The sequence below is a fragment of the Canis lupus genome, chromosome 6, assembly GCF_048164855.1.
Source record: "Canis lupus baileyi chromosome 6, mCanLup2.hap1, whole genome shotgun sequence".
NCBI classification, from domain to species: domain Eukaryota; kingdom Metazoa; phylum Chordata; class Mammalia; order Carnivora; family Canidae; genus Canis; species Canis lupus.
This window is the reverse complement of record NC_132843.1, coordinates 38,037,711-38,063,199: the sequence shown is the minus strand read 5'-3', so window position 1 is coordinate 38,063,199 and position 25,489 is coordinate 38,037,711. Positions and strand designations below refer to the sequence as shown.

Here is a 25,489-nt window from a genome sequence, read left to right as displayed (position 1 = left end):
AAAAAAAAAAAACCTCCTTCCTAATGTAGGGAGGATACACTGGAGGGTCCACTGGGACCTTCAGAGTGCCCCTCATGCCTCAGGGTTCCCAGCATTCACACAGGTGCCAGAAACAGCAGCCTCAAGTTGGGCCCATTCAACAGTTGAATGCAGAGGCCATGGGGCAAGTCCTCCTGATGGCCACCTGTGCGCAAGAGCCCAGTGCCAGCAGGATGATGGGGCTGGAAGAGACTGATCTATGAGGGAGCAGCAAAGCCAGTCAGCAGACCACACCTCTGCTTCTCTAACCCAGGAGTGGGGTGGGAACATACAAAGGAATTCAACCAGTAAACCAGAGGGCAGTGCCGTGGGCTTAGCGCCAGCACTCCATGTCTTACACAGCCATTTCCCAACTCACACATTTTGCTTTTACCCTGGAATCTTGCCCAAGTGTGGGGTCATCTGTGAGTAAACCGAAGGGGGGGGACACGGGCACAGAGGTGTGGGGAGCACAGTGTTTCCTTTCTCATTCACCCCAAATCCTTCCGTGAATCTTTTAGAGGAGCTCAGTGGATTGGTGGTGGTGGGGAGTGTCCTAAAGCCACTGGTTGGGGAGCCTGGGTGGCTCACTGGATTCTTTGGTTTCAGCTCAGGGCCCTAGGATCAAGTCTTGCATTGGGCTCCAACTCAGTGAGGAATCTGATTGGGGTTATTCACTGCCCCAGCCTTGCGCACACTCTAAAATAAATAAAATCTTTAAAAAGTCATTGAATAAATAACTTCAGGGCAAGTACTAAGTTAGTGAAGTCTTATTTGGGGGCATGCACCTGCTACCTTGAGGATGGGTCATCCAAGGTTGTGTGAAGTGGGTAAGGAACTTCCACACCCTGCAGTTCCCTTTCCTTCTTTCCAAAGGTGTCCTGGAAAGTCCCTGATGTAACCAGTGGAGGTGTTTGCAAAGGGTACCCTGTCCACTGCCAGTCAGCACCTCCCTCACATACCTTGGGTGCTGACCAAGCTGGGGTCTATTTAACGACCTATCATTACGACTGGCCTTGGCCACATAAAAATAATTAACATCCTTTCTACTTATGGGTTATGAACCCTGCCTGAAGACCTCTAGGCTCACAGTCCATTCTTAATAAAGTGATTATAGTACAGACACTTCAAAATCAAACCAGGTGGGATTCTGAGAGTGTGGTTCTGTCCTGATAACACCTGGTCTTACCAATCTTGCTCTTCCACAGGACTAAGCCACTTGCCTCACAATCTAGAAGTTATGAAGCCCAAGTCCTACAGATAGGACTCAAGTCCAAGCTGTCTTTACCAGAATTTCCTCCCCAGTGTGCCACACACACCTTTCTAACAGTTTAGGGACTTGATTTTAATACACCTAGGAAGGACTCTGAATTCCACAAGGTAGGTCAGGATATTGTTATAGTGGCCACAGCGTTTCAAGGAGCCCAACGATAGAAGAAAAAGTCCTGACTAGATTTGAGAACGATTTCTTGTTATGATGAACCAGAAATACAAGATTCCACTGAAAACTGGAACAGTTGACAGAATATGGTTGAACTTATTTAAACCTTCAAGGGAAATAGAGGTTCAAACAAAGCCAATGAATGGAGAGGCTCAGGATTGGTTTGGGATAAACATAAGGACAATAGCATTCCAGGGTGGGTATCTTCTGACTCCTAGAAGGTATGTGCTATCATTCTAGCCCTTTCTCTGAACAACCTGCCAAATGAAACGGCGATTTCCTCTCTATTGCAGGTGTAAGCCAACAGAACAGCAGCTCTTAGGACATGATACAAAGCCAAGAGCAAAGTATTTCAGGGTCAAAGTGCACAGACCCAACCCACCAGCACACTTGTCATGTGGTGTCAACTTACATGGGAAGTAACTTTAATCAAATCTGAAGTGCTACCACGTGTAACCTGTTCTGCGGCCCTGCGGCTATATCAGTGTCCCTAATTTACTACCCCAAAATATCAATGTGGCAGAATTCATTTTTGAGCTTCAGATTTTCTGAACAGTTCTAAGAAGCTATTAAAGATTATGTAGAACAGAACCGTTTCTCAGAAACCCAGGAAGTAACACTGATGGGCTCTTTCTGGGGCTTTATCCACGGGGACACAGAAATGACGAGAGGAATGTCAGAATATCAGAGCATATGACAGATGAAGGGAGGCAGAGGTGGGAAGAGTGTGTTCTAGCCACAAGGCCACCACATTCATGTTTAAAGAGAAGTCAGAGCGATTGGGGAAAAAAACCCCAAACACAAAACAAAACCCAAGTCAGAGGAAAGAAAGGTTTCATACAACACAGTATCAAAAAAAGTAAAAGGAACACACTAAATGCACAAACTGGTGGCAAATAAGTCCATAGCCTATTGTGATAGGTCCTTCCAGCATCGATCAGGTTTCTTCTCCATCTGTTATCTCAAGGTTATTTACAGATGTGGTGACTTTTGAATAAGAGTCTCTCACAGTAGGGTGGACAGGTTTCAATCATTGGTTTCTGGATCTGTTTGTGCCATGTAGGCATCCAACTCGGCATCCAGGTGTCCTTTTGTTTTCGACATGTATGCATCCAACTGGTTGTCCAGCTGCTCCTTGGTCAGCACAGGGCGAGTGAGGGCACCTCTCCCTCGTCCACGGCCTCGGCCTCGGCCTCCAAAGCCCCCTCTTCCCCGACCTATCATACCCCGACCTGGCCCAAGGGGAAAAAAAGGAGACAGTTACAAGTAGGTTTAATGGATGTTATGGCAAATGCCCCTCAGAGCAGCAGGGCCTAGCTGAGAAAGGCTGAAAGGGCAGGGCAAAGAGGAGAAATCTGGAAAATAGGAAACACATTGGGTAGAAAGCAACACATGGAAAGCACACATAATGAATCCCTGTTTACATGCTCATCTCTATGTGCTGTTTAAAGACTTTATTGTCAACAAAGGGAAATTAACTGACAATTAAAAGAATCCTAACTTCTCCTAAAACAAATGTATCTTGAGTTTGAGACCCACTATCGGTTCATAATTAAAATACATTCTAGATAACCCCACTCAGATAGGGAGGAAGTAAAAGGGGCACAGAGAAACAGGGGGGAGGGCTAAACAGTTCTTAAAGCCTTATTGGAGATCTTTCTGGAAAATTATCTTATCTCTTCTCAATTTGTTAAACCTAATGAGCTCACCCACCCCACATTGGGAGCCTGATGAGTTATTCTGACATAGGAACAAAGTGAGAGGATTGGGGGGGGGGATGATACATTTAGAGTAGCCACTTCCATCTCAGATTCTAGTCGCCTTATAACAATGATGGTTATCTGAGAGGTGGTTTCAATCCACTTAACAAAACGTAGGCAAGGTTTCTGGAAAGCTCCTTTAGAATCCCCCAAGCCCTGTAATGCTCTCAGAAACCAGGTCAAGATAATCTGGAAATATGCTATTTCATCCTGAAACCCAAACTAGCTTGTACTTCACTCAGAAAGCCAAACATATAATGGGAGCGAAGAAAACAAGTCCTTGGCTATCAAATTTCCTTTCCTAACAGTTATTACCCTTTGGCAACTTCAAGGTCATCAATTATGGAAGACCCACCACACACTGCAAAAGACCAGAGCAGATAGAGGTAGAGGCCACAGGAATAGGTTTTCTATCCCGCCCCGGGCAGGTGTTGTTGAGAGTTTTCCACTAAGCTCTAAGTCAGAAAACTCCCATGAGATTTGGATTAACGACAGCAACACCATTAAATTCTTTCCCATCTGGGTCATGAGGTCACAAGACAAATATCACTAAGTCTCAAGGGTAAGATTATCAACAAGAGTCTGTCAGTTAACTGACACAGTACCTTCTTGCTTTCTAAATTGATTAAAAAAAAAGTCATCTCTGATTTCCTGTAGACACAAACTGTGCCCTGACTTTACTTGGCTTCAAAGTCAATACCCAGTTCCAATCTCATCATCCTTTTAAACTGCTTCATTTTTGTATACCTCCCTTCTTTATTCTCAGACTCACAGTGGGGTTTTGAGCTATGGGATGGGTGTGTGTGGTGGTGGGGCAGGGGCACAGAAAGGTAAAACCTTAAACTGACAATAGGACTTAAATTTGCAAGAACCTGGAAAAAGACTGCATATAGTTTGGCTCTGACATGTACCTGACTGGCTCTCAGACAACCCATGACAGACTTTCGCACTACCAGCATGTGAATTTAGAAAATAAGCCAGTTTCAAAAAACAAAACAAGACAAACAAATAAGCCTGCCTATGACTTAAAGCTGTGCAGAAAGGTGGCTCTGAGTTTTGAAGGGAGAGAAGTAAGGGGGAGCTATTCTCTGAAGTTGGTAGCTGACTAACCTCTACCACCGATTCCGCCACGACCCATAGCTCCACGCCCTAGGCCCCCTCTCCCAGGACCTCCACGACCTCGAACACCACCTCTTCTTAAGCCCATTCGGGGAGCTACGGCTCGTCCACCTCGGAGCAGGTTTTGACCTTGGAGAGGAGGCATACAATGTATATGCAGGTAAATCCAAGAGAGACAAAGTAGACTCTAACCAAAGGAAGGAGGTGAGGGTTAAGTGAGAGTTAATTCAGTTAATTTTTAGGTTGGGTTGGGGCAAGCTGTACACCAAGTGTGAACAGATCAAACTGCTCTTTATTCAATCAATTCAGTAAGTCTGACCACAAACCCATTGAAGAAGCTGGGAGTTAATTAGTAAGTACATACAATGAGTATCTGAATAACCAGATAGGTGCGCCTAGCATTACCATAGATTTAAAAATAAATGATACGGTTCCTGCTCTCAATACATTCTTACAAGGGACAAGAACAACACAGGGAACAGTGTAACAGTGCCCAAAATATAACACGTAGCTATGGGTCAACTTGTTCTCTTTTCCAAATAGAACAATGTTTCACTAGCACAGAGATGGTTAGTTAAGATACAGGCCATGGGACCAAATATTTCTCAGATCTGACTTATTTCTAGAACTTGCATGTGCTTTGATTCAAGCAGCAGCAGGGTGTTTAGACGGAATGGAGATGACATGAATTACCTGTCGTTATGCAGGTCATAGCCTCTCACCATTGCACATTATCAGAAAGGGAATGGTATCGAGAAAAGACATGCAGCACTATTAAAAATACGTGATTTCAAAAGTTATTATATTAATACAAATTCAGGATTCAAGATGTTAAAACAAATGTGTCCATAAGCAGCCCAAGAGAAAAGGGAGGGGTAGGCCCGACAATGATCAAGTACACAGCACTGACCTCGGAGCGACATCCCGCCCCTAAGCAGGGTTCTGGTGGCACGTCCCCCACGCAGTCCTCCTCGGGGTAAGCCTCTCTGGATTATGGGCAGGCCTCGTCCTCCGATTGCTCCCCTGGCCAGGGTCCCTATGGGTCGGCCTAACCGTGCCTGGATGTTACTCTTACCCAGGCGCTGCTTTAAGCTCTTCTGGAAGAAAAGGTGTTGGGGGATTGAGATCAAAAAAAGCATTCCAGTGGGATTCAGCAACTCAAAGTGCAGAGAAAAAGAAGCAAGTGAGATGGCTGTGTGCAGGGAGATAAATAAACCTGCGGTAGGTGTCACAAAGATCCTAAACCAGAAACTAGCCTTTGCCTCAGGACATGGTATAAAAGGAGGAGAATTCTGATCCAGCTTCAGTACGGTCCCCTGACATTGGCCCCAACACAAGTTACCTCTCTAGTCTGGCTACAGATGCCATAGACCATTCCTCGGACTCTGTATCTCAAATCCTGGATTCTGCTGTTTTTGAAGCACAGGTTGACAATGATATGACTTGATTCGTACCTGCCCAAGGACTACCACTGTCTTCAGAAGCTTACTCAAACACCATGGGAAGTTCATCACACTCTGGGAAATATTTAAATTATAAGTTCATTTGAATTCTTGTCATTTAAAAACAAGATTTGATTTTTTCAGTCAAAGAGGCCAGGGTGTTCCATTTTTCCTTTGAATATCTATCTCCAGACGGTCCACTTTTTACCTTAAGATGTAAATAAACACAAAAAAGTCAAACTTCCTTTCCTTACATTTCTTAAATCGCTATTAATTCCATGTCTCCCCTTGCAAACACCTCCATTAAGCCAGTACAATGACCTTTTAATTCAAAATACTCAAATGTATCTCCAGTGAAAAGGCCAACTTGCATTAGAATTAAGACAGGTGACCTACAATCACAAAACTCAGGGCTGTATTTGAGAACAAGGACACACCACACACGGAGATTTTCAATAAACTGTCCCTCAGAGAGAAACTATTAAAACCATATCTCAGCGAATTAAATTCCTTCAAAGTAAAAGGAACTGTGTAGCCTTGAACACAACCAAGGCCCCAGCAAACCCGTTTTCCTATAAAGCCATCAGTCAGTATGAATGAAAATAAATTCTGTGTATCCTCAGACTTCACCCATAGATGGTTACCAAGGACTTTTTCTTTTGCAACCACATGCTTTGAGTTGTTGTTATTAGCTTTCTAGCACAACATAATAAACTGCTTCTAATTAAAAGGGCAAGCTCTGAACATTATGCACCTAGGCATAACCAACCCTAAGAGTCTGTCGCATCATTCCCCTGATGGCACACATTAGGAGGTCAGGACTTCATTCTCCAAATCCCTTCTGTTCAGTGATCCTGAGTATATTCTCCCAAAACCTGTGCTTCAGGGGATAACGTATAGAGACCTCAGCAATAGAAATCTCTAACACAGCAAGCTTAAGGATGTTCCTATACCATCTAGCTTTTACTCTAGAGCTAGGCTGTAATGCTAAGATTATATGTGGCTATTTAAACTTCAAGTAAATAAAATTTAAAAATCGGGATCCCTGGGTGGCGCAGCGGTTTGGCGCCTGCCTTTGACCCAGGGCGCGATCCTGGAGACCCGGGATCGAATCCCACATCGGGCTCCCGGCGCATGGAGCCTGCTTCTCCCTCTGCCTGTGTCTCTGCCTCTCTCTCTCTCTGTAACTATCATAAATAAATAAAAATTTTAAAAAAAATTAAAAAAAAAATAAAATAAAATAAAAACCTCCTCAGTTACACTAGCCACATTTTGAGTGTTCAATTGTCACACATGGCTGGCTGGTAGCTACCAAATTTGGAGAGCAGATAAGAATATTCCCTTCACCGCGCAAAGTTCTATCAGACACCTCTGCTCCAGAGGCTACTTTCTGCCCAGCCTGTATTTAAAGCTTCTTCTAGAAAGGTCCCTTGGAATGATCTGCCATAGATTTATCTTTAGCAATTTAGAACTGCCTCTCTTGGAAAATGGTGGGGCCCTTTTTACCACTTTCCTGGGTCAGGGACAAATACAGGAACTCCAAGGCTTAAGGTAGCTGAAGCAGAAGGCCCTGTTTATTTTTGGTCAGTGAGCCCAACAGTTCAGGGTGGGGGTGGGATGGTGTTATATTTAACCGCTGAATTTATGCACAGCCATGCAGTGCTACCAGTTAAAGTCCTTACAGTTGCATGGCATCGCCCTCCAGACGCCCAGCCACAGCTTGGACATATCCTTCCACAGCCACTGTCCGGACTTGCATATAAAGTCTATGAATAATAAAGAGCAGGTTTTATTTCAAGTCTGAATAGGATTATCTCCTACTGGAAGTTTGAAAAATAACCTACTAATTCTTAATTATTCAGTGCTCTCATTCTATTTTACTGACAAAACTTTAGGTGCTGTGGAGATGAGGGTCACCTTACTCTTTCTCTATTTTAGCACTGAAAATCCTTGACTAAGGCTGTTCAGACTTCCTATGCTCAAGGAAGAAACAAGAAAATGATTTCCCTCATGTGTAAGTCACTCAATAGGGAATAAAGCATTTTTTGAAAGTCATCTAAAACAGACACCAACATTTCTTTGTGGGAAAATCCAGTCAATTTACTTTAAGGGCAAAGGATCAGAAAGAAAGAGATTAATACTCATTGATAACACAGAAACAGGCCACTGATGGCAAACTACCTAAAAGAGAAAGACAATGAAAGTTACTTATTGGTACCTGCCAAAATGGGAATTCTCTGAACTTCTCTTTCCTCCAGAGAAGTTTCTGCTTTTGCCCTGAGCCACCTTACAATCATCCATCACGTCCTGACAGCCTCAGTTGGACTGCCTGACAGAGATCACCAGCTGCTTCTGGAGCATTAAGACTCATCTTCTCACCTGCTTAAGTTTTAATGCTGCCTGGACAGAGGGTCTATTCTCCATCTGCTGGGCCAGTCTTCTGTTTCTGGCACTGGCTAGCTGCTGTTGTTGCTGCATCGAAGCCCGAATATTCACTGGCATCGGCTGTTTGTTCTTCAGCATATTAGTAAAGCTTCAAGGTCGAACAGAATGGATGTTTAAATAAAAGCTTTATTACAAAACATTTATTGGCATTTTCATGGCTTGCTAGACCAGGAGCTCCAGATCCCACGAACTTTAAGTAAAAGTGGTACACTTAGATCAAGGCTGATGTGGGTTAAAGACTCCTCGGCTTCCACAAACTTGCAAGAATCAGAAACTCAGAAACGCAGCTAAGTGCAGCAGCACATTCAATCAAAAGTGATAACAAGGGCTCAGGGTAACGGCTTTTAGAGAGGTGGGAGGTATGAAAAACACGCAATAAGCAGATATGAGGACAACAAAAGACGGAAAACGTAGTTTCAAAGACAAACAAAGAAAGCCAAACTCTTGGGGGAATTGGAGGGTGGCTGTAAGGGCGAATGTAGGGAAGGACCAGAGCACCTTCACAGCCCATGGTAGTAGTACACCCATGTAAGTCATCAGAATAGATCTCACTTTCTTCATCTATTTGTTCGTTCAGGTACATAGAAGTATGAAAAATCAGTATATCATAGTGTAAGAGATAAGAAGCAGTACATATGCTTCAGAAAAGGCAAAAGCAAACATCAAGTCAATCTTCTGGATCTTTTGTGGTCTAACATCAACTAAATAAAATCACTGGTCAAAGGCGCTCAATAAAGAGCTTTTGGCACCCTAACTTTTTTTAGTCTGATGATTACTTTTCCTGACTGCATGTGATTATTTCTGAGAAAATCAGATTACTTTAATCACTTAAAAGCTTGTGAAGACACTCCTCTGTTACTCCTGTCAAAGTATGTTTAATTGTACAAAAAAGAACACTTAACTGTAAAAGAATCTAACACAAAAACAAACTAAAAGCAGAATTCAAAGAAAGAGAAATGGAGCAAAGCAAGTGCCTCTTACAAGGCCCAAGAATGGCATTCAAGGGCCTTTGGACATATCCACAGCTTGCTGCCTGCCTCTTACAGGCCAGACACAACACTGCTGGCCTTGGACTGAGCAGCAAGCCTCCTGCAGCCGAGGTACCATGCTACCGAGCTGCACCACCCCTGTATCAATGTAAAAAAATGTGAAGAAGAGGGAGGGTGTGAGGAGTCTTTTTAAAATACATCCCACCAGCTAAATATTTCAGACAGCTTAACATAAAAATCTACTGATAAGGGGTTTTGAAACAACCGCCCAATTTGTTTCGTGTACCACATCAGATGCAACTAAAAACAGAGGTCTGTAGCCTTCTGTTGGTATTTACAACTGGTTTTTGTGCATCGGACCCCAGGGCCAAGTTAAGTAATGTTTTCTTATGAACGAGCTGAAGTTGCTGTTGGCTGCCTCACCGCTCATTTAGAGACATCTTGGTGGTGCTTTTTAGCACAACTTTCGGCGCTGACTGTGCAGCCATCTTCAAATCCCGAGAATCTACAAAGGACAGTAAGAGGATAAACCGAGTCAGACCAAGGACCCCCTCGTCTCAAGGGCAGCGAGGGCCCGACAGGCAGGACAACGGACGACCTGTCTCGAGGACCGACGCTCGCCCTGAACACCGCTCCGGGGGCTCCAGTCCCCACACACTTACGGCCAATCCGGGCCTGGAGGCCACCGCCCGACCCCCAACGCGACAGAGCGGACTGGTCTTAACCCGGACCGGCCCTCGTCAGCCGGGGCCGCGAGGAGCCTCCGCACACACACGAGGGTCCGAAGGCCCTCACTGGCCCCGGCGGAAGGAGGACCCACGGGGCGCCCCCCTCAACGCTCCCCATCCGGACGTTGGTTTCCGCCGCCCGCTCCCCTCCCCGACGCCGCCCCCCCACCGCCGGCTCCGCCCCCCCGGGGCCCGCCGCCCCGCCACTCCCCCCACGCTACGGAAACGCACCGAAGGAAACGGACGCCAGTGCGCCTCCCGGGGCTGCCACCACGGCTGCGGCGCGCGGGCCGGGGCCCGGCGGAACCTGACTTGACTTGGTGGGCGGTTGGTTAGAGATGTAAGCGGTAGGTTGCTAGGTTAGCTCGTTGTTGCCGGCCGGCTGTCTGGTCGGCCGGGTCCGCCTGCTTGCCCGGCCTGCCCTTTCCTGCCTTGTGTCGGTGCCACCACAGCCGCCGCCGCCGCCTCCCGCTCGGTGTCCAAAACAAAATGGCCGCCACGCCCAGAGCCGACTGGGACCGGCTAAAATGGCGTCGACGCAATTGCGTCAGACGTCAGATCCGCGCACAGCTAGGGGGCGAGACGTTGAACGCTACGCCTGCGCGAGGCTTGGGGCGGAGCCCTAGGGAGTAGGCGGGGTCCGGACCACTACTCGCCCCGCCCACTGAGGGGCGTGGTCAGCGCGCGCCGGCCCGGCTCGCGGAGACCCGCGCGGGGGCGGGGGAGACAGCCGTTCCTCTGTCTTCGCGGCGCCTCGGCCTGGCTCAGGGCGGCCGTCCGCAGCTCTGCGCGCGGGGTGTGCCCCCTGCCCCTGGCCGAGCAGCACCTGCTGCTGTCTCCGAGCCCCGAGCCCGGGAGAGCCAGGGACGCCCGGGCTTCTGTTTCTGTTCCTCGTCTTGAATATTGTTAAACCCCTGTGGGCGTTGTGTCCGTGTTCCCCTGATGATGCCCTCCCCATCCGCCAGTCTGTGCACCTCCATGCACACCGACTCGGGACTTTCCCTGGGCCTGGGTGCACAGTAGGAACACGCCGGGGTTGGGCAAATGAGGCACAGGCGCTTCTTTGACTCTTCTGCGCGCAAGTGCCTCAGGGTCTTTTGTTTCCCTCCCAGCACCTGCACGTGTGTGATGGTCTGCCATCCTTACTGAACTTCACCGCTCCTTCACAACGTCTAGCGCACGGTAGGTCCTCAGTAAATATTCTCTGCAGACTGAAGGGGAATTCTGGCTTTGTAGCTGAGAAGCTGAAGTCTCCTACATTTGCAGCTGGAACTTCGAATGCCTACCTTCCTGGGCCTTGAGCATTCCTCAGCCAGGAAGATGTAATGTCCCCTTGACCTCTCTCACAATAAGATCCTTTACCAAATAAGGTGACTTGGGAGTGAGGAACCTTGACTTTCCCACTCACTTCCAGACCCCAAAGGAGACAGACAGCAGCTGGCCAGAGAAGAGCCTTTAATGAAAGATGAGTTGCAGGCCTGGCCCACTACTCTTGCGCCCTTGGTGGAGGGTGGGCAAGGGTAGGAGTGTAGGGAGGGAAGCAGGGGGATGGGGAAGGACGCTGGCCACTGGGGGTGTCTGCTCAACTGTTTTCCCAGAAGAAGTTGTTACAGGCCACTGTGAGGGCAGCCACCAGCACCACATACTCCTGGAAGTCCACCTCCCCATCTCCATTCTCATCTAGCTCTTTCATCACCTTGTCCACAGCATCCGCATCCTTCTGGGCCTGTGGAGGGAGGAGATGGAGAGGTGGGTACATTGTACATTGGGAGATAGATAGTATGGAATTGGGCTAGGGAGGTGGGTGATTGGGAGGAAGGAGGGAGAACTACATCTAATTATGGGACTGTTCTGAATCCTCTTTAACACTTGGGCAGCCCAGGTGGCTCAGCGGTTTAGCGCTGCCTTCAGTCCAGGGCCTGATCCTGGAGTCCAGGGATCAAGTCCCGCGTAGGGCTCCCTGCATGGAGCCTGCTTCTCCCTCTGCCTGTGTCTCTGCCTTTCTCTCTGTGTGTCTCTCATGAATAAATAAATAAAATCTTAAAAAAAAAAACAAAAAACAACTAACACTTGTGGCCTTCTGTTACCCACCAAATAAGCTCCTTAACAAGGCAGAGTAATAACAACATTGATGACCGTATGGTGAGTGCTTATATAAGAGTAGTACACTCGAAGCTTTACAAGCATTGTCTTGTAAAATTGTTAATTCTAGCACAAATGCTAGAGGAATAAACAAATTAACAGTTGGTGGTTAAATAATGTGCCCAACTCACACAGCTGGAAGGTGACAGGATCAGAACCGAAACCCCAGGACTGATAAAACCTCGAAGCTGGTGCACTTACTACACTTACTACTGGCTTCTGTATCATAGAGCCCCTGTCAGCATTTGCAGCCTACTTTTCTGCATCTTTCATTCGGGTCAAAACTACTGAGCGTGCTCCATATTTTTTTTTCATGCTTTTGTTTATGCAGATACCTCCTAAAATGCCTACATTTACCCTAATAATATTCCAAAGGAAATCCACAGCTCAAGTGCCCCGTCTTTGGAGAAGCCCCGTTCAGTCAGGTTACTATTGTCCCATAATCCTTTCGGGCAATTCTGTTAATGCTCTGTGTAGCTCCTAAGTGGCTGGCTGGAGACTTCATGGGGAGGGGGTCTAATTGCTTCCGAGTTTCCTGCCAGCAGACTGGGGGCCTCTTTTGGTCCTTCAACTGCTCTGTCCTCAATAGTTCACTTCCCAGTGTTCATGGTTTACTTTCATGTCAGTCTTTCCCTCCTAGACTGTGAGCCTTCTTAATGATGCATCTGCACAGGTTCTAGCACTTAACAGGAGATGAACAAATTAGGGTATTTTTGTCTTGAAACAAGATAAGTATGGGAGCCCAGAAAAATCCAGGAGAGAAGTCTGGCAGAGGAAGAAGATGATTGGAGTGGGTTGGGGGTGGGGTGGGAAGGTGGCAGAGAGGTCCCCAGGTGTTCCTCCTCCCCTCACCCATACCACCCTGTAAGCCTGCCCTGTGCTCACGTCCAGGAAGCCGGAGAGCTCAGTCTGCAGCAGCTCCTTTAGCTCCTTCTTGCTCAGCTTGTACTTGTTTCCCTCCTTGCCCGAGTGGGCATGGAACACATTGATGAGAGTCTCCATCGCTGTCTCCAGCTCAGAGCCCATTGCGTAGCTCACCTACCCACCCCCCACCATGGAAGTAAGTAGGGGACCATGCTCAGGGTATCTGAGGTTGGGGTGAGGGGAGCCCTCAGACCTGGCCTGGTCCCTTACCTGAAACCGCCATGAGATCAGAGCCACACTGCACTTTATCTCTCACTGAGATTTTAGAATGTGGGAACCCAAGCAGGCCTACCTCCAGGCTTGTTCTCTCCCTCAATCCATATCCCAGCCAGAGGGACTCAGGGCTTGGGCGGTGGAGGTGGAGCAGCTCTGGACCTCTGCAGTGGCTCCAGTGGCCTCTGCAGTGGCTCCTGGCTGCCAAGGTGGACACTGAGGAGGGTGAGGCAGGCAGGCGGGAGTGGTCACAGGACACTGCCAAGCTTTCTCTGGCTCTATTTTTACTCTGCTCTGCTTGCCTAGCACAGCCCAGCTCTGCTGCTGAGGGTGGTGGGCTTCGTTCCTCCCCACAGCCTTGATTCTGCTGTCTGCTCCTAGCAAGGAATCAGTCTGACGCCCTCAGCCAGCCTGATGGAGTCAGCCAGAGTGGCTGGCCTAAGGCTTCATGCAGGAGGGGGATCTAACTGCCTCTAAGCTTCCTGTTGGCAGACAGGCCTCTTTTGGTCTTTCAACTCTGCTCTGTCCTCAACAGGTCGCTTCAGCTGTGCTGGGGTGCACCTCCATTACCTCTAGTTTGGTTCCTCCTACTTCTCTGCAGAATCAGGCCTTACATCAAGTGATGGTGGGAAGGGAGAGAGGAATGGCCAAGCCTTTCCCCAGAGCCAGGGCTACCAGTGAAGGTGAGAGGAGGCCTCTGGGGCCTGGTCCCTCTTGCTGCTCACTCCCCCACCTAGGCCCAGCCTGGATGATGTGAGGACAGTTTGTAGGAGAATCGAGCCATGTATTGGGGGACATGAAAGGCTGAGTGTGTCCTCTGAATTCCAGAGGCTGGTGAGAAGAGGGACACGGAAGGCTTTGTTGAGGAAGGGGACTGCCATGCCACTGGGTCTCTTTCTTTTGGTCTTGGGATGGTCATCCCCTCTGCAGCCTCAGGGGACAGCTCTGGTATCTCAGATCAAATGTCTTTGTCCTCCCCCAGGCCTGAGGGCTGAACAATGGGCCCTGATCGAATGACATTCCATCTTTACAATGGGAGCCTTGTGAGTGTCACCTGAACTCTGGACACGAGGAACAGTTGTCAAAGAGATGTGGGGAGATGGAACCCAAGCTGAGGCTGATGGAGAGAAGAGGTTGGCTGTCGGTGGCCCCATTATTGGCCCCATCCAGTAGGGGCACTTGAGCAGCCTGGGATTTTATGTGGGGGGCATTTGGAGAGGACTTGGGCAGGGGGTGGGGGGTGGCACACAGCAAAACAGAAGGAAAGAGTTGAAGGAAAGAGGAGTTTGGAAATCTGGGCCAAAGAAGGAGGAGGGGAAAGGCAAGGTCATGTGAGAGGAGAGTTGGGAGTGGGTGCAGGACCTGAATGCCCCCTCCTCTTGATCTCACGTGGTCCACGCTCTGCCACCCCCAGACTTCCCTGGGACCTGAGTTCTTGGCAAGGCTAGGGGACGGTCAGGTGGGGGCAGAAGCAACAGTTCCATTTGCTTTCTTCTGCTTACCCAACTGGAAGCAATGTGGGGGCTGCCCTTCCCACCCCACCCCCAGCCCCTGGGAGATTGAGGGAACTTTGGAGGGCTCCAAGGAAGCTTGGTGTCTGGTTTCCCCACTGGCTTCTTCGTTCTCTGAGGAACCCTGCACACCTCCCTCTGACCTCCACTGGCTTCCCTGCACTACCATCCGCACCTTGTCTCTCCCAAATCCCAAACTGCTGTCCCTGGAACTCTTCCCAGACCATTTCTTCCCACCCCAGACTTTGGGAGCCCCATCCAAGCCCCCTCTCCCCCTAAGCTGGCCACAGCAGAGACCCAGCACACAGGGTGCAGGACACTCACCGTCAGTCAGCCTGGACCTGAGGTGGGGGCAGGTTCTGGACAGATGGACAGTCTGCAAATGTGGTTAACGGAGCTGTGTGGGGAGACTAGTCTTCAGGCCTTCTCCCGCTGCCCCCCCCTTCCCACCGGCTCCACCCCTTCCCAGACAGACACCCAGGGGGCCAAGGGGCCCAGAGTGGACAGAGGCGCCCTCTGTCTCCCGAGCTGGAACAGGTTGCCCTGTGTCCTGTCCAGCCTCACTGGCTTCCCCTCCCCCACGGTCCCCCAGGCAGGGCCCGGGAGGACAGGAGGAAGGGAGGTGGGAAAGGTCCTGGCAGACAGGAGAGGGACGATCCTGATCCTGCCGAGGGCTCTCAGGAAGGGGGCCTCTCCGTCAATCACTTCATCTCGGGAGTCTGGCTGGGGGGCCCCGGCCTGACACCCCCTCAGAGGTTTGAGTCCTAATCTTCCTCCGCGGAGGTCTCAGCGGGGTCCCCCTCTCAGGGGTCTTGGGCTGCGAGGTCCTTCTCAGGATCGCATGGGGGGGGGGGGTTCTCTGCGGTGCTTCTCGGACCGCACACTCAGTCCTTCAGGCCGCAGAGCGGAGAGGGCCAAGCGGCTCCCTACCGCCTCCCCCTGCTGAGGTCGCACCCGGAGGCTGAGGGGCCACGGGGGGCCACTGGGGGCAGGCGAGGCGGGGGAGCCGGGCGAGGCGGGGGCGGGGCGGGCCTGGGCGGAGACTCCCTCCAGCATCCAGGCGGAGGCAGGACACCTCCGGGCCGGGCCTCTGCTGCCTCCCGCCCTGCGGTCCCTGCGGTCCCTGCGGTCCCTGCGGTCCCGGCGCCCACCGCCCACCTGCCCCTGGCCCGGCAGCCGTAAGTCCCGCGTCCCCGCGCTGCGCCCGGGGCCGTCCCTGAGCCAGGAGGGCAGTGCTCGGAGGGGAGGGCGGGAAGAGGCCGCCGGGCGGGGTCCCCAGGCCTGACCCCGGGTGTGGGCGGGGTGGCAGGGGTCCCTGCGCACACAGGCCAGGAGACAGCCTCCTGGGCTCCGGGGGCCGGAGGAGCCTCCCAGGAAGAGCCCTGGGACTGAAGCCTACGGAGAGGCCACTCCGCCGGGCCTCCGCTCAGACCACGCAGAGGGTCCCCAGGAGCTGGGGAGAACCAGTTTCTGAGCGCCACCTCCCTTCCCCCGCCGCGTCCACCCTTTCCTGCTCCGCATCTCCATCCCTGTCCCCGCCCCCTCCCCGTTGCTTCCCTGTAATTCTTCTCCCAGGCCGGCCGAGGTGGCAATGCCCCGGCAGGGGCCCTTGGGTCTGTTCTTTTTTTTTTTCTTTTTTTTTTTTTTAATTTTTTTTTTAAAATTTATTTATGATAGGCACACAGTGAGAGAGAGAAAGAGAGAGGCAGAGACACAGGAAGAGGGAGAAGCAGGCTCCATGCACCAGGAGCCCGACGTGGGATTCGATCCCGGGTCTCCAGGATCGCGCCCTGGGCCAAAGGCAGGCACCAAACCGCTGCGCCACCCAGGGATCCCTCCCTTGGGTCTGTTCTGACTCTGCCTTTCCCTCCTTTCCTGTCCTGCAGAGTCCTGATGGCAGCGGAGCCCCTGACGGAGCTGGAGGCCGCCATTGAGACAGTGGTCACCACCTTCTTCACCTTTGCAGGGCAGGAGGGCCGGAAGGGCAGCCTCAGCATCCATGAGTTTAGGGAACTGGTCACTCAGCAGTTGCCTCACTTGCTCAAGGTATGTGGGGGTCTTATGTGGGCGTCTCTGGGCCTGAGACTTTAGGAGACAGTGGCTACAGGATCCTGTGGGTGTGAGGTGATATTCCTGACACAATACTGTGAACACAGGGTTTGAGTGACTGTGTGTGTAGCTCAGTGGCTGTGTTGGTGAGCATGCAAGTGTGCTACCCTCAAATGGTGCTGTGGGCACTTGTGTCTACTCTGTGCTTCTCTGGTCTCATTCCCCCACTATAGGAGTGGACCCAAAGGTGCTTCTGGGAGAGTTGTAGACCATCAGTGCTAGAAGGAGGCCAAGAGAAGACAGTCCAAACGCCTCACTTCACATGTACGGAAACTGAGGCCCAGCTGCAGAAAGGGATTTGCCAAAAATAATAAAGTAGTGATAAAAGCTCAGGGTAGGAGGGACCTGTAAGTAACCATTGGCTACTTCTCACTCCCTCTGGGAATCCCCTTAATAATGACCCTGATAAGGTCATTCTTTCTCTCCCACTTGGTGGACAGAGTAGGAATTTAGAGTTCGTCCACTTGGGTTGCCTAATCATCCCAGGCTGTTAACAGTTTCTTTTACACCCTTTCTGAGAATTCACTGGCAAATGAAGTGTGTGCATATGGATTAAAACAAAAAACAAAAAACTAGTCTTGGAAGCTCAGTCTATCATCCACAAACCCCCTACAGTCTTAGACTTCTCAGACCTTTCCCTTCGTCTTCTTCCAGGAGACTTGAGACTCCACAGGAGGTGTGACATTCCCTACGGCCTTACCACATAATGACTGGTTTTCCCTCCAACTCCCTCTGGGCCTGGAGATGCAAGAAGTGACCTCTTTGCTTTTTGTCACTGCTTCCAGATCTTGGTTTCTTCTTCCTAAGATGCACAGCTCCTTGGAAGCTCATGGGCCACCTGCCCCCCTTTTCCTACATTCCTTGTAAGTTCAGCTCCTGCCTTGCAGTTAGTTTCTCACCACTGCTTTCATTGTGGCCCTCGGTCTGCACACAGAAAATTCATCCAACACCTGGGCCTTCACACTTCATCAACCCCTCACCTTCAAAGATTCTGTCCTGCTTCAGAACAGCCACTCTTTTTCCGTGAGCACCACCACCTGCCATTCCAGCTCTGTTCATCCACTCCAGCATTTCCCCGACTCTGTGGGGACCACCACATTTTCTTTCCCATGCAATCCCCGCCTGTCCTCATTCTCTTCTCACCCAGAGGGGTCCTAAGGCTCAATCAACTCCCTTGAGTCTTTTTTTTTTTTTTTAAGATTTTATTTTTTTATTTATTCATGAGAGAGAGAGAGAGAGAGAGAGGCAGAGACGCAGGCAGAGGGAGAAGCAGGCTCCATGCAGGGAGCCCGATGTGAGACTCAATCCCAGGACCCCAGGATCACGCCCTGGGCCAAAGCCAGGCACCAAACCGCTGAGCCACTCAGGGATCCCAGCTCCCTTGATTCTATTTCTCCCTGTCCTCATTGTTTGACAGTCTTAATCTAGGTTAAGGCCAGTATTTCACCTGCATTAACTTGATGGTTAAATCTATCATTTTTTTCTCAGATCCAAAATAAGGCAAACATTTCCATTCTCAAAAAAAAAAAAAAAAAAAAAAAAGAAAAACCCAAAACAAAACCCAGTCAATGAATCTACAAACCATTCTGCGTTTGCTCTTGTGTAGCTAAATCTGGCTGCAGAAAAAGGTGCTGCTGTGTTGACTTGTCCCACTTTATTAATTTTATTATTTATTTTTAAAATTGAAGTATACTTGGTACACTGGGTTGACTTGTCTCGAAATCTTTATTTTTTTTAAGATTTTTATTTATTTTATTTTATTTTTACGAAATCACTGTCTTTTTTTTTTTAAGATTTTATTTATTCATGAGAGACAGAGAGAGAGAGAGAGAGAGAGAGAGAGGCAGAGACACAGGCAGAGGGAGAAGCAGGCTCTATGCAGGGAGCCCGACTTGGGACTCAATCCTGGGTCTCCAGGATAGCGCCCTGGGCTGAAGGCGGCGCTAAACCGCTGAGCCACTTGGGCTGCCCGATTTTTATTTATTTATTCATGAGAGACACACACAGATAGGCAGAGACTAGACAGAGGGAGAAGCAGGCTCCTCGCAGGGAGCCCGATGTAGGACTCGACCCCAGCACCATGGGATTATGCCCTGAACCAAAGGCAGATGCTCAAGTGCTGAGCCATCCAGGTGTCCCATCTCTCTCTAAGTCTAGAACGACAAGCTCCAAGGGGGCCCTAGGCACAGCCAGCCAGTTCTCCATTTCCCAATTTGGTTTACTCACCAGCCGTTTCAGATGATAATTTCATAATGTTTCCTGTCTTCTCAAAGGTCCCTCTCTCCACATTCTTCTCAGTGAGAATTTTCTTGGAGAAAATAAGAGCAATCAAGAAACTCCTGTGTACTGTCTCCCCAAATCTAGCAAAGAGCTGCATCTCCCCTGCCTGCCTATTACCTGAAGCATCTGTCTCTGCCCCAGGCCAGTCTCTCCTCTGCTGCCTGGCTCCATTCTTCTCACCACTTAAAATCTGGACTCTTTCACTTTCTTCTCTGTCTTGCATCATCAATTTTCCCTCTCCACTAGATTGTTTTGATTGGTTCCCAAATGTACTGTAATATCTCCCATCTTAACAAATGAAAAAAACCCTTCTCTCTTGGCTCTATAACTCTCTCCAGCTATGTCTTATATCTTTGTTCCCCTTTATAGCAAAACTCAAAAGCAGCAAAGTTACGTATACATATTTGTTCTCCTGTTCCAAAATGCTCACTCCTTAGGTATTGGCTAGGCTTATTCCTCACTGAAATCCAATTTCTTTTCAGATGGCAAATCCTCAGCTTGCTTTCCTTCACCTCTCACCTCCCTTGTGCTCTGTTCCTTTACCCTCTTTATTTTCTTTCACAACACACCCATCACAACCTGACTTACGTTACACACTTGTATGTTACCAGGAATATAAGTCCCATGAAGGAAAGGAATTGCTCACTGTTTTATCTCTGGCACTTAGAGCAGTGCCTGACTTCTAGTAGGTGCCCAGCAAAATGTCAAGTAAGTGAAATTGTAAAAAAATTATTTAAAAAGAGTAAGAATTGTTGAGTAAATGAATAAATGCATCTTACCTACTGTTCTACAAATGCCTTTTTAAAAATGGAACCATGTGGGCTCCCCTGGGTGGCTCAGTGATTGAGTGTCTGCCTTTGGCTCAGGGCCTGATCCCAGGATCCAGGATCCAGTCCCACATCGGGCTCCCTGTGAGGAGCCTGCTTCTCCCTCTGCCTATGTCTCTGCCTCCCTCTCTCTCTCTCTCTGTCTCTGTCTCTTATGAATAAATAAATAAATCTTAAAAAAAATGGAACCATGCATATAAGATATTTTCCCATTTTAAGAAGATGATGCACTGCGCATGATGGTACATGGGTTAACAAATGTATGTTATTTTTATTTTTTATTGATGGACATTCTCATGTCCGTTTTCTCTCTTTTGCAAACTTCCTTGTTTACATATCTTTACATACTTGAGGGAAATATCTACTTAGGGTAAATGTGTGGCAGTAGAAATGTTAGGTCAAGAGGCATGTTTGTTTTTCATTTTTATGGCTATTTCAAGTTTGCCTCCCAGCCAGGCTGTATTATGTTTCATAGCCAACAGTGTATGCAAATGCCTGTTTCCATGTGTCCTTGTCCAAATCAGGTCTTATCAGATTTGATTTTTGCTAATCTAATATGTGGAAATGATATCTTGTTCTGATTACACTTACTTAGTTCTGACTGAAATGGAACATTAAAAATTTTTTTTGATGGACATGTGTAATCCTTCTGTGAACTGCTTGTTTATTTCTTTTATTAAAGAGATTAAAGAGATTTTCTTTTTCATACTGATTTATTGTACTCTTTGTAGGATAAAGAAATTAGCCTTTTGTCTATTATATGTGTTGCAAACATTTTCTCCTAACTTGCCCTTTGTTTGTCCTTTGACTTTATTTTTGGTAGTTTTTGCCATACAGAATATAAAAATTTTTTATGTAGTCAGATCTTTGAAAGTTTTGTGAATGGCTTCTGTGTTTTATGCCACGTTTGGAAAGGTCTTCCCAAGTTTAATGTATCTTAAAAAAACCAATTTATTTTATTATTAAAATTTTCCGGGCAGCCCGGGTGGCTCAGCGGTTTAGCACTGCCTTCAGCCCAGGGCCTGATCCTGGAGAACGGGGATTGAGTCCTACATTGGGCTCCCTGCATGGAGCCTGCTTCTCCCTCTGCCTGTGTCTCTGCCTCTCTCTCTCTCTCTGTGTCTCTCATGAATAAATGAATAAAATCTTTAAAAATAAATAAATAAATAAAAATTTCCTACTGATGTGAAATACCATCTCTGTTATTTATTCAATTCCCGTGCGTATTTTGGGTCTCATTACTGTGTTTCATTAATTCATTAATCATTAATTATTATTAATTATTTATTGAGTACCAATTTTGTTTACTGTAGTTTTACTATGCTTTAATTACCTGTAGCATTGGTTCTCTCATTATTCTCATTTTTCAAAATTTTGTGGTGGATCCTGCAGTTTGTTTTTCAAGAAGAATTTCAGAAACATTTTTAAAAATAAGATTTTATTTATTTATTTAAGAGAGAGTGAGCAACAGAGAGAGAGAGAGAGAGAGCATGAGCTGGGGGAGCAGCAGAGGCAGAGGGAGAAGCTGACTTCCTGCTGAGCAGGGAGCCGGCCTTTGGGCTAGATCTCAGGACCGCGGGATCATGACCGAGTTGAGGGCAGAAGCCCACTGAATGACCCACCCAGGTACCCTGAATTTTAGAAACATTTAATCATGTTAAAAAGAATCCTTTGGAGGGGTACCTAGTGGGTTCAGTTGGAGGGAAGCATGTGACTCTTGATCTCAGGATTGTGAGTTTGAGCCCCACATTGGGTGCAGAGGTTACTAAAAAAACATAAAATAAAATAAAACTAAAAAAAAAGAATCCTGTGGATATTTTATTTTATATTTTATTTTATTTTATTTTATTTTATTTTATTTTATTTTATTTTCTTATTCATGAGAGACAGAGGCAGAGACATAGGCAGAGGGAGACATAGGCTCCCTGCAGAGAGCCCCACGTTGGACTTGAATCCTGTGGATATTTTATTAGCATCATATAAAATTATATTTCAGGGAAAATTAACATCTTTACACTGTTGAGTCTTTCTCTTAAAAAAAAGGGTACATTTTTCTTTTCTTTTTTTCACCCTCAGAATTGACTTTTATTTCTCCAAAAGTCGTTAAGGGTACATTTTTCTATTCATGTTTTAGATTCTTTAGTTCTTTTTTCTTTATTTCATTTTTTTGCCATTTTATTTTATTTTTTAAAGATTTTTAATTTATTCATTTGAGAGAGAAAGACAGCACAAGCAAGGGGGAGGGGCAGAGGGAGAGGGAGAAGCAGACTCCTCACTGAGCAGGGAACGTGATACTGGACCTGATACTGGACTCGATCCCAGGACCCTGAGATCATGACCTGAGCTGGAGGCAGATGCTTCACTGACTGAGCCACCCAGGAGCCCCATTTTTTAGTGTTTTAAGCAGGATCTTTCATATACTTTATGACTGGTTAATATAACACCTAAAAAGTACTGGGTTTGTGTTTTTTTTTTTTTTTAAATTTTTTTTTATTTATTTATGATAGGCACACAGTGAGAGAGAGAGAGGCAGAGACACAGGCAGAGGGAGAAGCAGGCTCCATGCACCAGGAGCCCGATGTGGGATTCGATCCCGGGTCTCCAGGATCGCGCCCTGGGCCAAAGGCAGGCGCCAAACCGCTGCGCCACCCAGGGATCCCGGTTTGTGTGTTAATGTTGTAAGCAGATACTTAATCATTTCTAATAGTTTTTTTGGGGAAAAATGCAGAATAGTGGATAAGAGCATGAACTTTGAGTCAGGCAATCTAGGCTCAAATGCAGATTCTAGCATGTCTTCCTTGGTCATTTACTTTTTCTGAGTCATCATTTTTTACCTGTGAAATGGTCTCCTAATAATACCTTTCTTGTGGGATTGGTCTTGCATTTATTCAGTCAGTATTTATCGAGCATCTACCATGTCCTGGGCTTTGGGTTGCAGTGACGAACAAGCACGTGCTGTGTGCCAGATGTTCTCTCTGGCTCTGGGGTTGTGAAGGTGAGCAAGGTGGACAGAGTCACCGTCACACTCAGAGATTGCGAAGTTCCATGGGGGAAGGCATGTACCGTGTTTAGAAGAAGACTTGGAACAGTTGACGTGATCAAGGGCTTACAGTTGTGGAAATGTTAATCATTATCACTCTTGGTTTCTCCTACCTATGCAATTACATACTTGCTAATGTAATAAGAGGTGAATTTGCCTCTTTTTTCCTAGTACTTACAGTTTTTCTTTCTTTCTCTTGTATATTTTCCCCCCTCCCAATACACTGGGCATCTTTGCCTTCCACTGACAATGCTTATAGCGTTTTACAATTAAGCATGATTGTGGGCTGGCGGGTGTGGGGTGGGGCGGGAACACGCCTGGCTGGCTCAGGGGTTAGCATCTGCCTTTGGCTCAGGGCGCGATCCTGGAGTCCCGGGATCGAGTCCCACGTCGGGCTCCCGGCATGGAGCCTGCTTCTCCCTCTGCCCGTGTCTCTGTCCCCGCCCCCCCCCCCCCCCGCCCCCGTGTCTCTCATGGATAAATAAATAAAATCTTAAAAAAAAAAAAGCATGACTGTTGGGGCACCAATGCCAGTGAAGCAAGCATCAGCTCAGGTCATGACCCCAGGAGGGTCCTGGGATTGAGCCCCATGTTGGGCTCCCTGCTTAGTGGGGAATCTGCTTCTTCCTTTGCCCTTCCCCCTGCTCTTGTGCACTCGCTCTCTCCCCCCCCAAATATATAAAATCTTATTATTTTTATTTTTTTTAGAGATTTTTATTTATTTATGAGAGACACACACACACACACACACACAGAGAGAGAGAGGCAGAGACACAGGCAGAGGGAGTAGCAGGCTCCATGCAAGGAGCCCTATGTGGGACTCGATCCCGGATCTCCAGGATCACGCCCTGGGATGAAGGCAGCGCTAAACCACTGAGCCACCGGGCTGCCCAAAATCTTATTATTTTTAAAAAGCATGATTGTGGCTTTTACAAAGTTCTTGCTTAGTGTTTCTATGAATGAGCTTTAGCTTCTGTGCATTTGGCATGGCTTCTTGGCCTCCCTGCAATTTTTTTTTAAGATTTTACTTAAATAATTAAGATTATTTCATAGGCCTGTCATGGGAAACTTTGTCACAGACAAAATCCTTTGTTGCCATTGCCCTGGTCAATCAGGCTAATAACCAAAGTGGAAAAAGGAGACTCTATAGGGGTCATGCAAATGAGCAACTTAGGGCTGTGAATTTCTCTAGCTTTCTGTGGAGGACGAAGGGGCCTGAAAGGGTGCTACTGATGGCTTCTGGGGCTGCCCAAGCGTCCTGTAGCAGACCTACCTCACCTGTAGGCGACAGCGCATTGTGTGCATGTCTTGTCAGCTCTGTGTTCACTGACACCACCTCTGTGTGGTCCTGCTGGCAAAGACTACAGGTCAGGTCCCCCATGTCCTACTGCTGCCACCCTTGGAGCCCACACAGCTTGGAGAGGTTATTCAGTGGCAGACACCACGGCAGTGCTGTCCTGGGGCTGCAGCCTTGTCCCATAGAAAGCGAATGGAGATTAGTTTTTCTCTCCTCTCTCGCTGTCTTGAGAACTCTCACTTCTAACCCGCCCTTTCCTTTGGTGTCCTTTCAGGACGTCGGATCCTTAGATGAGAAGATGAAGAGCTTGGATGTGAATCAGGACTCTGAGCTCAAGTTCCATGAGTACTGGAGACTGATTGGGGAGCTGGCCAAGGAGATCCAGAAGGAGAGAGCCCTGGAGATCCGGAAGAAGTAAAGCCCCTGACCAGGATAGGCTGGGCTGGGCTGGCCAGCAGAACCCCACTCCCCTCAAATAAAGTCTTTTCCTGAAAATACACGTTTCTCCTACACACTCTGCCCTGCTTTCTTCTCGAGTAGGTGGTGGGAAAGCTCTGCCCTGACCTGAGAGTGGGTCTAGAATTTTGAGCTCTTTAAGGACCAGGAATATTACTCCTCTTTGAATACTCTACAGCATCTAGCACCAGGTCTTATACAGGGTAGCTATTCAATGAATGGTTGATGAATGAGTATATGAAAGGGAGAGAATAGATCTCTGGGGCAGGTGAAGTGACTCCTGGAGCTCAGGCAGATGGTCTCAGCTCCCACTTTTCTAGTTCCTGAGTTTTGTGCTATAGGATGATAATGATACCAGTGAATTTGTGTTGAGGGCTGGCTATGTACCAGGCACAGTACCAAACAATTCCTGTGTTAACCTAGTTAATTCTCACAGCCCTTTGAGGTAGGTAGTATTCTTTTCACATATTAATTAAATACTTGGTTATTTAAATATTTTGTTTATTCATGAGAGACAGAGAGACAGGCAGAGACACAGGCAGAAGGAGAAGCAGACTCCCCTCAGGGAGCCTGATGCAGGACTTGATCCCAGAACTCAGGGATCATGTCTTGAGCCGAAGGCAGATGCTCAACCGCTGAGCCATCCAGGTGTCCCTTTTTTCCATATTTTAATTTAGATTCTAATTAGTTAACATACAGTATGGTATTGTTTTCAGGAGCACACTTTAGTGATTCATCACTTCCATAC

The 25,489-nt window shown here is 47.9% G+C and overlaps 3 protein-coding genes and 2 long non-coding RNA genes across 19 annotated transcripts; 2 read left to right on the top strand and 3 right to left on the bottom strand.

Moving 5' to 3' along the window:
- Nucleotides 1-1,468: 1,468 nt before the first annotated feature.
- Nucleotides 1,469-10,468, bottom strand: CHTOP (chromatin target of PRMT1). Of its 12 annotated transcripts, none has more exons than XM_072829544.1 (7): nucleotides 10,174-10,458; nucleotides 9,638-9,719; nucleotides 8,160-8,313; nucleotides 7,463-7,546; nucleotides 5,249-5,435; nucleotides 4,330-4,467; nucleotides 1,469-2,691 (listed from the first exon to the last, which is right to left on the bottom strand). In XM_072829544.1, exons 2-7 carry the CDS (start codon nucleotides 9,700-9,702, stop codon nucleotides 2,486-2,488), a joined length of 834 nt encoding a protein of 277 aa, XP_072685645.1. In that variant the 5' UTR covers nucleotides 9,703-9,719; nucleotides 10,174-10,458; the 3' UTR covers nucleotides 1,469-2,485. The 12 variants fall into 12 exon arrangements, with proteins under 12 accessions (XP_072685645.1, XP_072685647.1, XP_072685648.1 ...); XM_072829546.1 differs by having other exon boundaries at nucleotides 5,249-5,432; XM_072829547.1 differs by lacking the exon at nucleotides 10,174-10,458 and adding an exon at nucleotides 9,877-10,090 and having other exon boundaries at nucleotides 5,249-5,432.
- Nucleotides 10,469-11,130: 662 nt separating this feature from the next.
- On the top strand, nucleotides 11,131-14,442 carry LOC140635256 (uncharacterized). The gene is made up of 3 exons (XR_012032620.1): nucleotides 11,131-11,691; nucleotides 12,416-13,144; nucleotides 14,204-14,442. It is a non-coding gene; the product is annotated as an uncharacterized lncRNA (long non-coding RNA).
- Nucleotides 11,381-15,683, bottom strand: S100A1 (S100 calcium binding protein A1). Its single transcript, XM_072829564.1, has 3 exons — nucleotides 15,057-15,683; nucleotides 12,970-13,122; nucleotides 11,381-11,668 (listed from the first exon to the last, which is right to left on the bottom strand). Exons 2-3 carry the CDS (start codon nucleotides 13,108-13,110, stop codon nucleotides 11,525-11,527), a joined length of 285 nt encoding a protein of 94 aa, XP_072685665.1. The 5' UTR covers nucleotides 13,111-13,122; nucleotides 15,057-15,683; the 3' UTR covers nucleotides 11,381-11,524.
- S100A13 (S100 calcium binding protein A13) lies at nucleotides 15,239-24,782 on the top strand. Of its 4 annotated transcripts, none has more exons than XM_072829560.1 (4): nucleotides 15,239-15,487; nucleotides 16,410-16,533; nucleotides 16,619-16,778; nucleotides 24,560-24,782. In XM_072829560.1, exons 3-4 carry the CDS (start codon nucleotides 16,626-16,628, stop codon nucleotides 24,701-24,703), a joined length of 297 nt encoding a protein of 98 aa, XP_072685661.1. In that variant the 5' UTR covers nucleotides 15,239-15,487; nucleotides 16,410-16,533; nucleotides 16,619-16,625; the 3' UTR covers nucleotides 24,704-24,782. The 4 variants fall into 4 exon arrangements, with proteins under 4 accessions (XP_072685661.1, XP_072685664.1, XP_072685662.1 ...); XM_072829561.1 differs by having other exon boundaries at nucleotides 15,247-15,910; XM_072829563.1 differs by lacking the exon at nucleotides 16,410-16,533.
- LOC140635255 (uncharacterized) lies at nucleotides 16,290-19,351 on the bottom strand. The gene is made up of 3 exons (XR_012032619.1): nucleotides 19,239-19,351; nucleotides 19,068-19,149; nucleotides 16,290-16,876 (listed from the first exon to the last, which is right to left on the bottom strand). It is a non-coding gene; the product is annotated as an uncharacterized lncRNA (long non-coding RNA).
- Nucleotides 24,783-25,489: the final 707 nt, after the last annotated feature.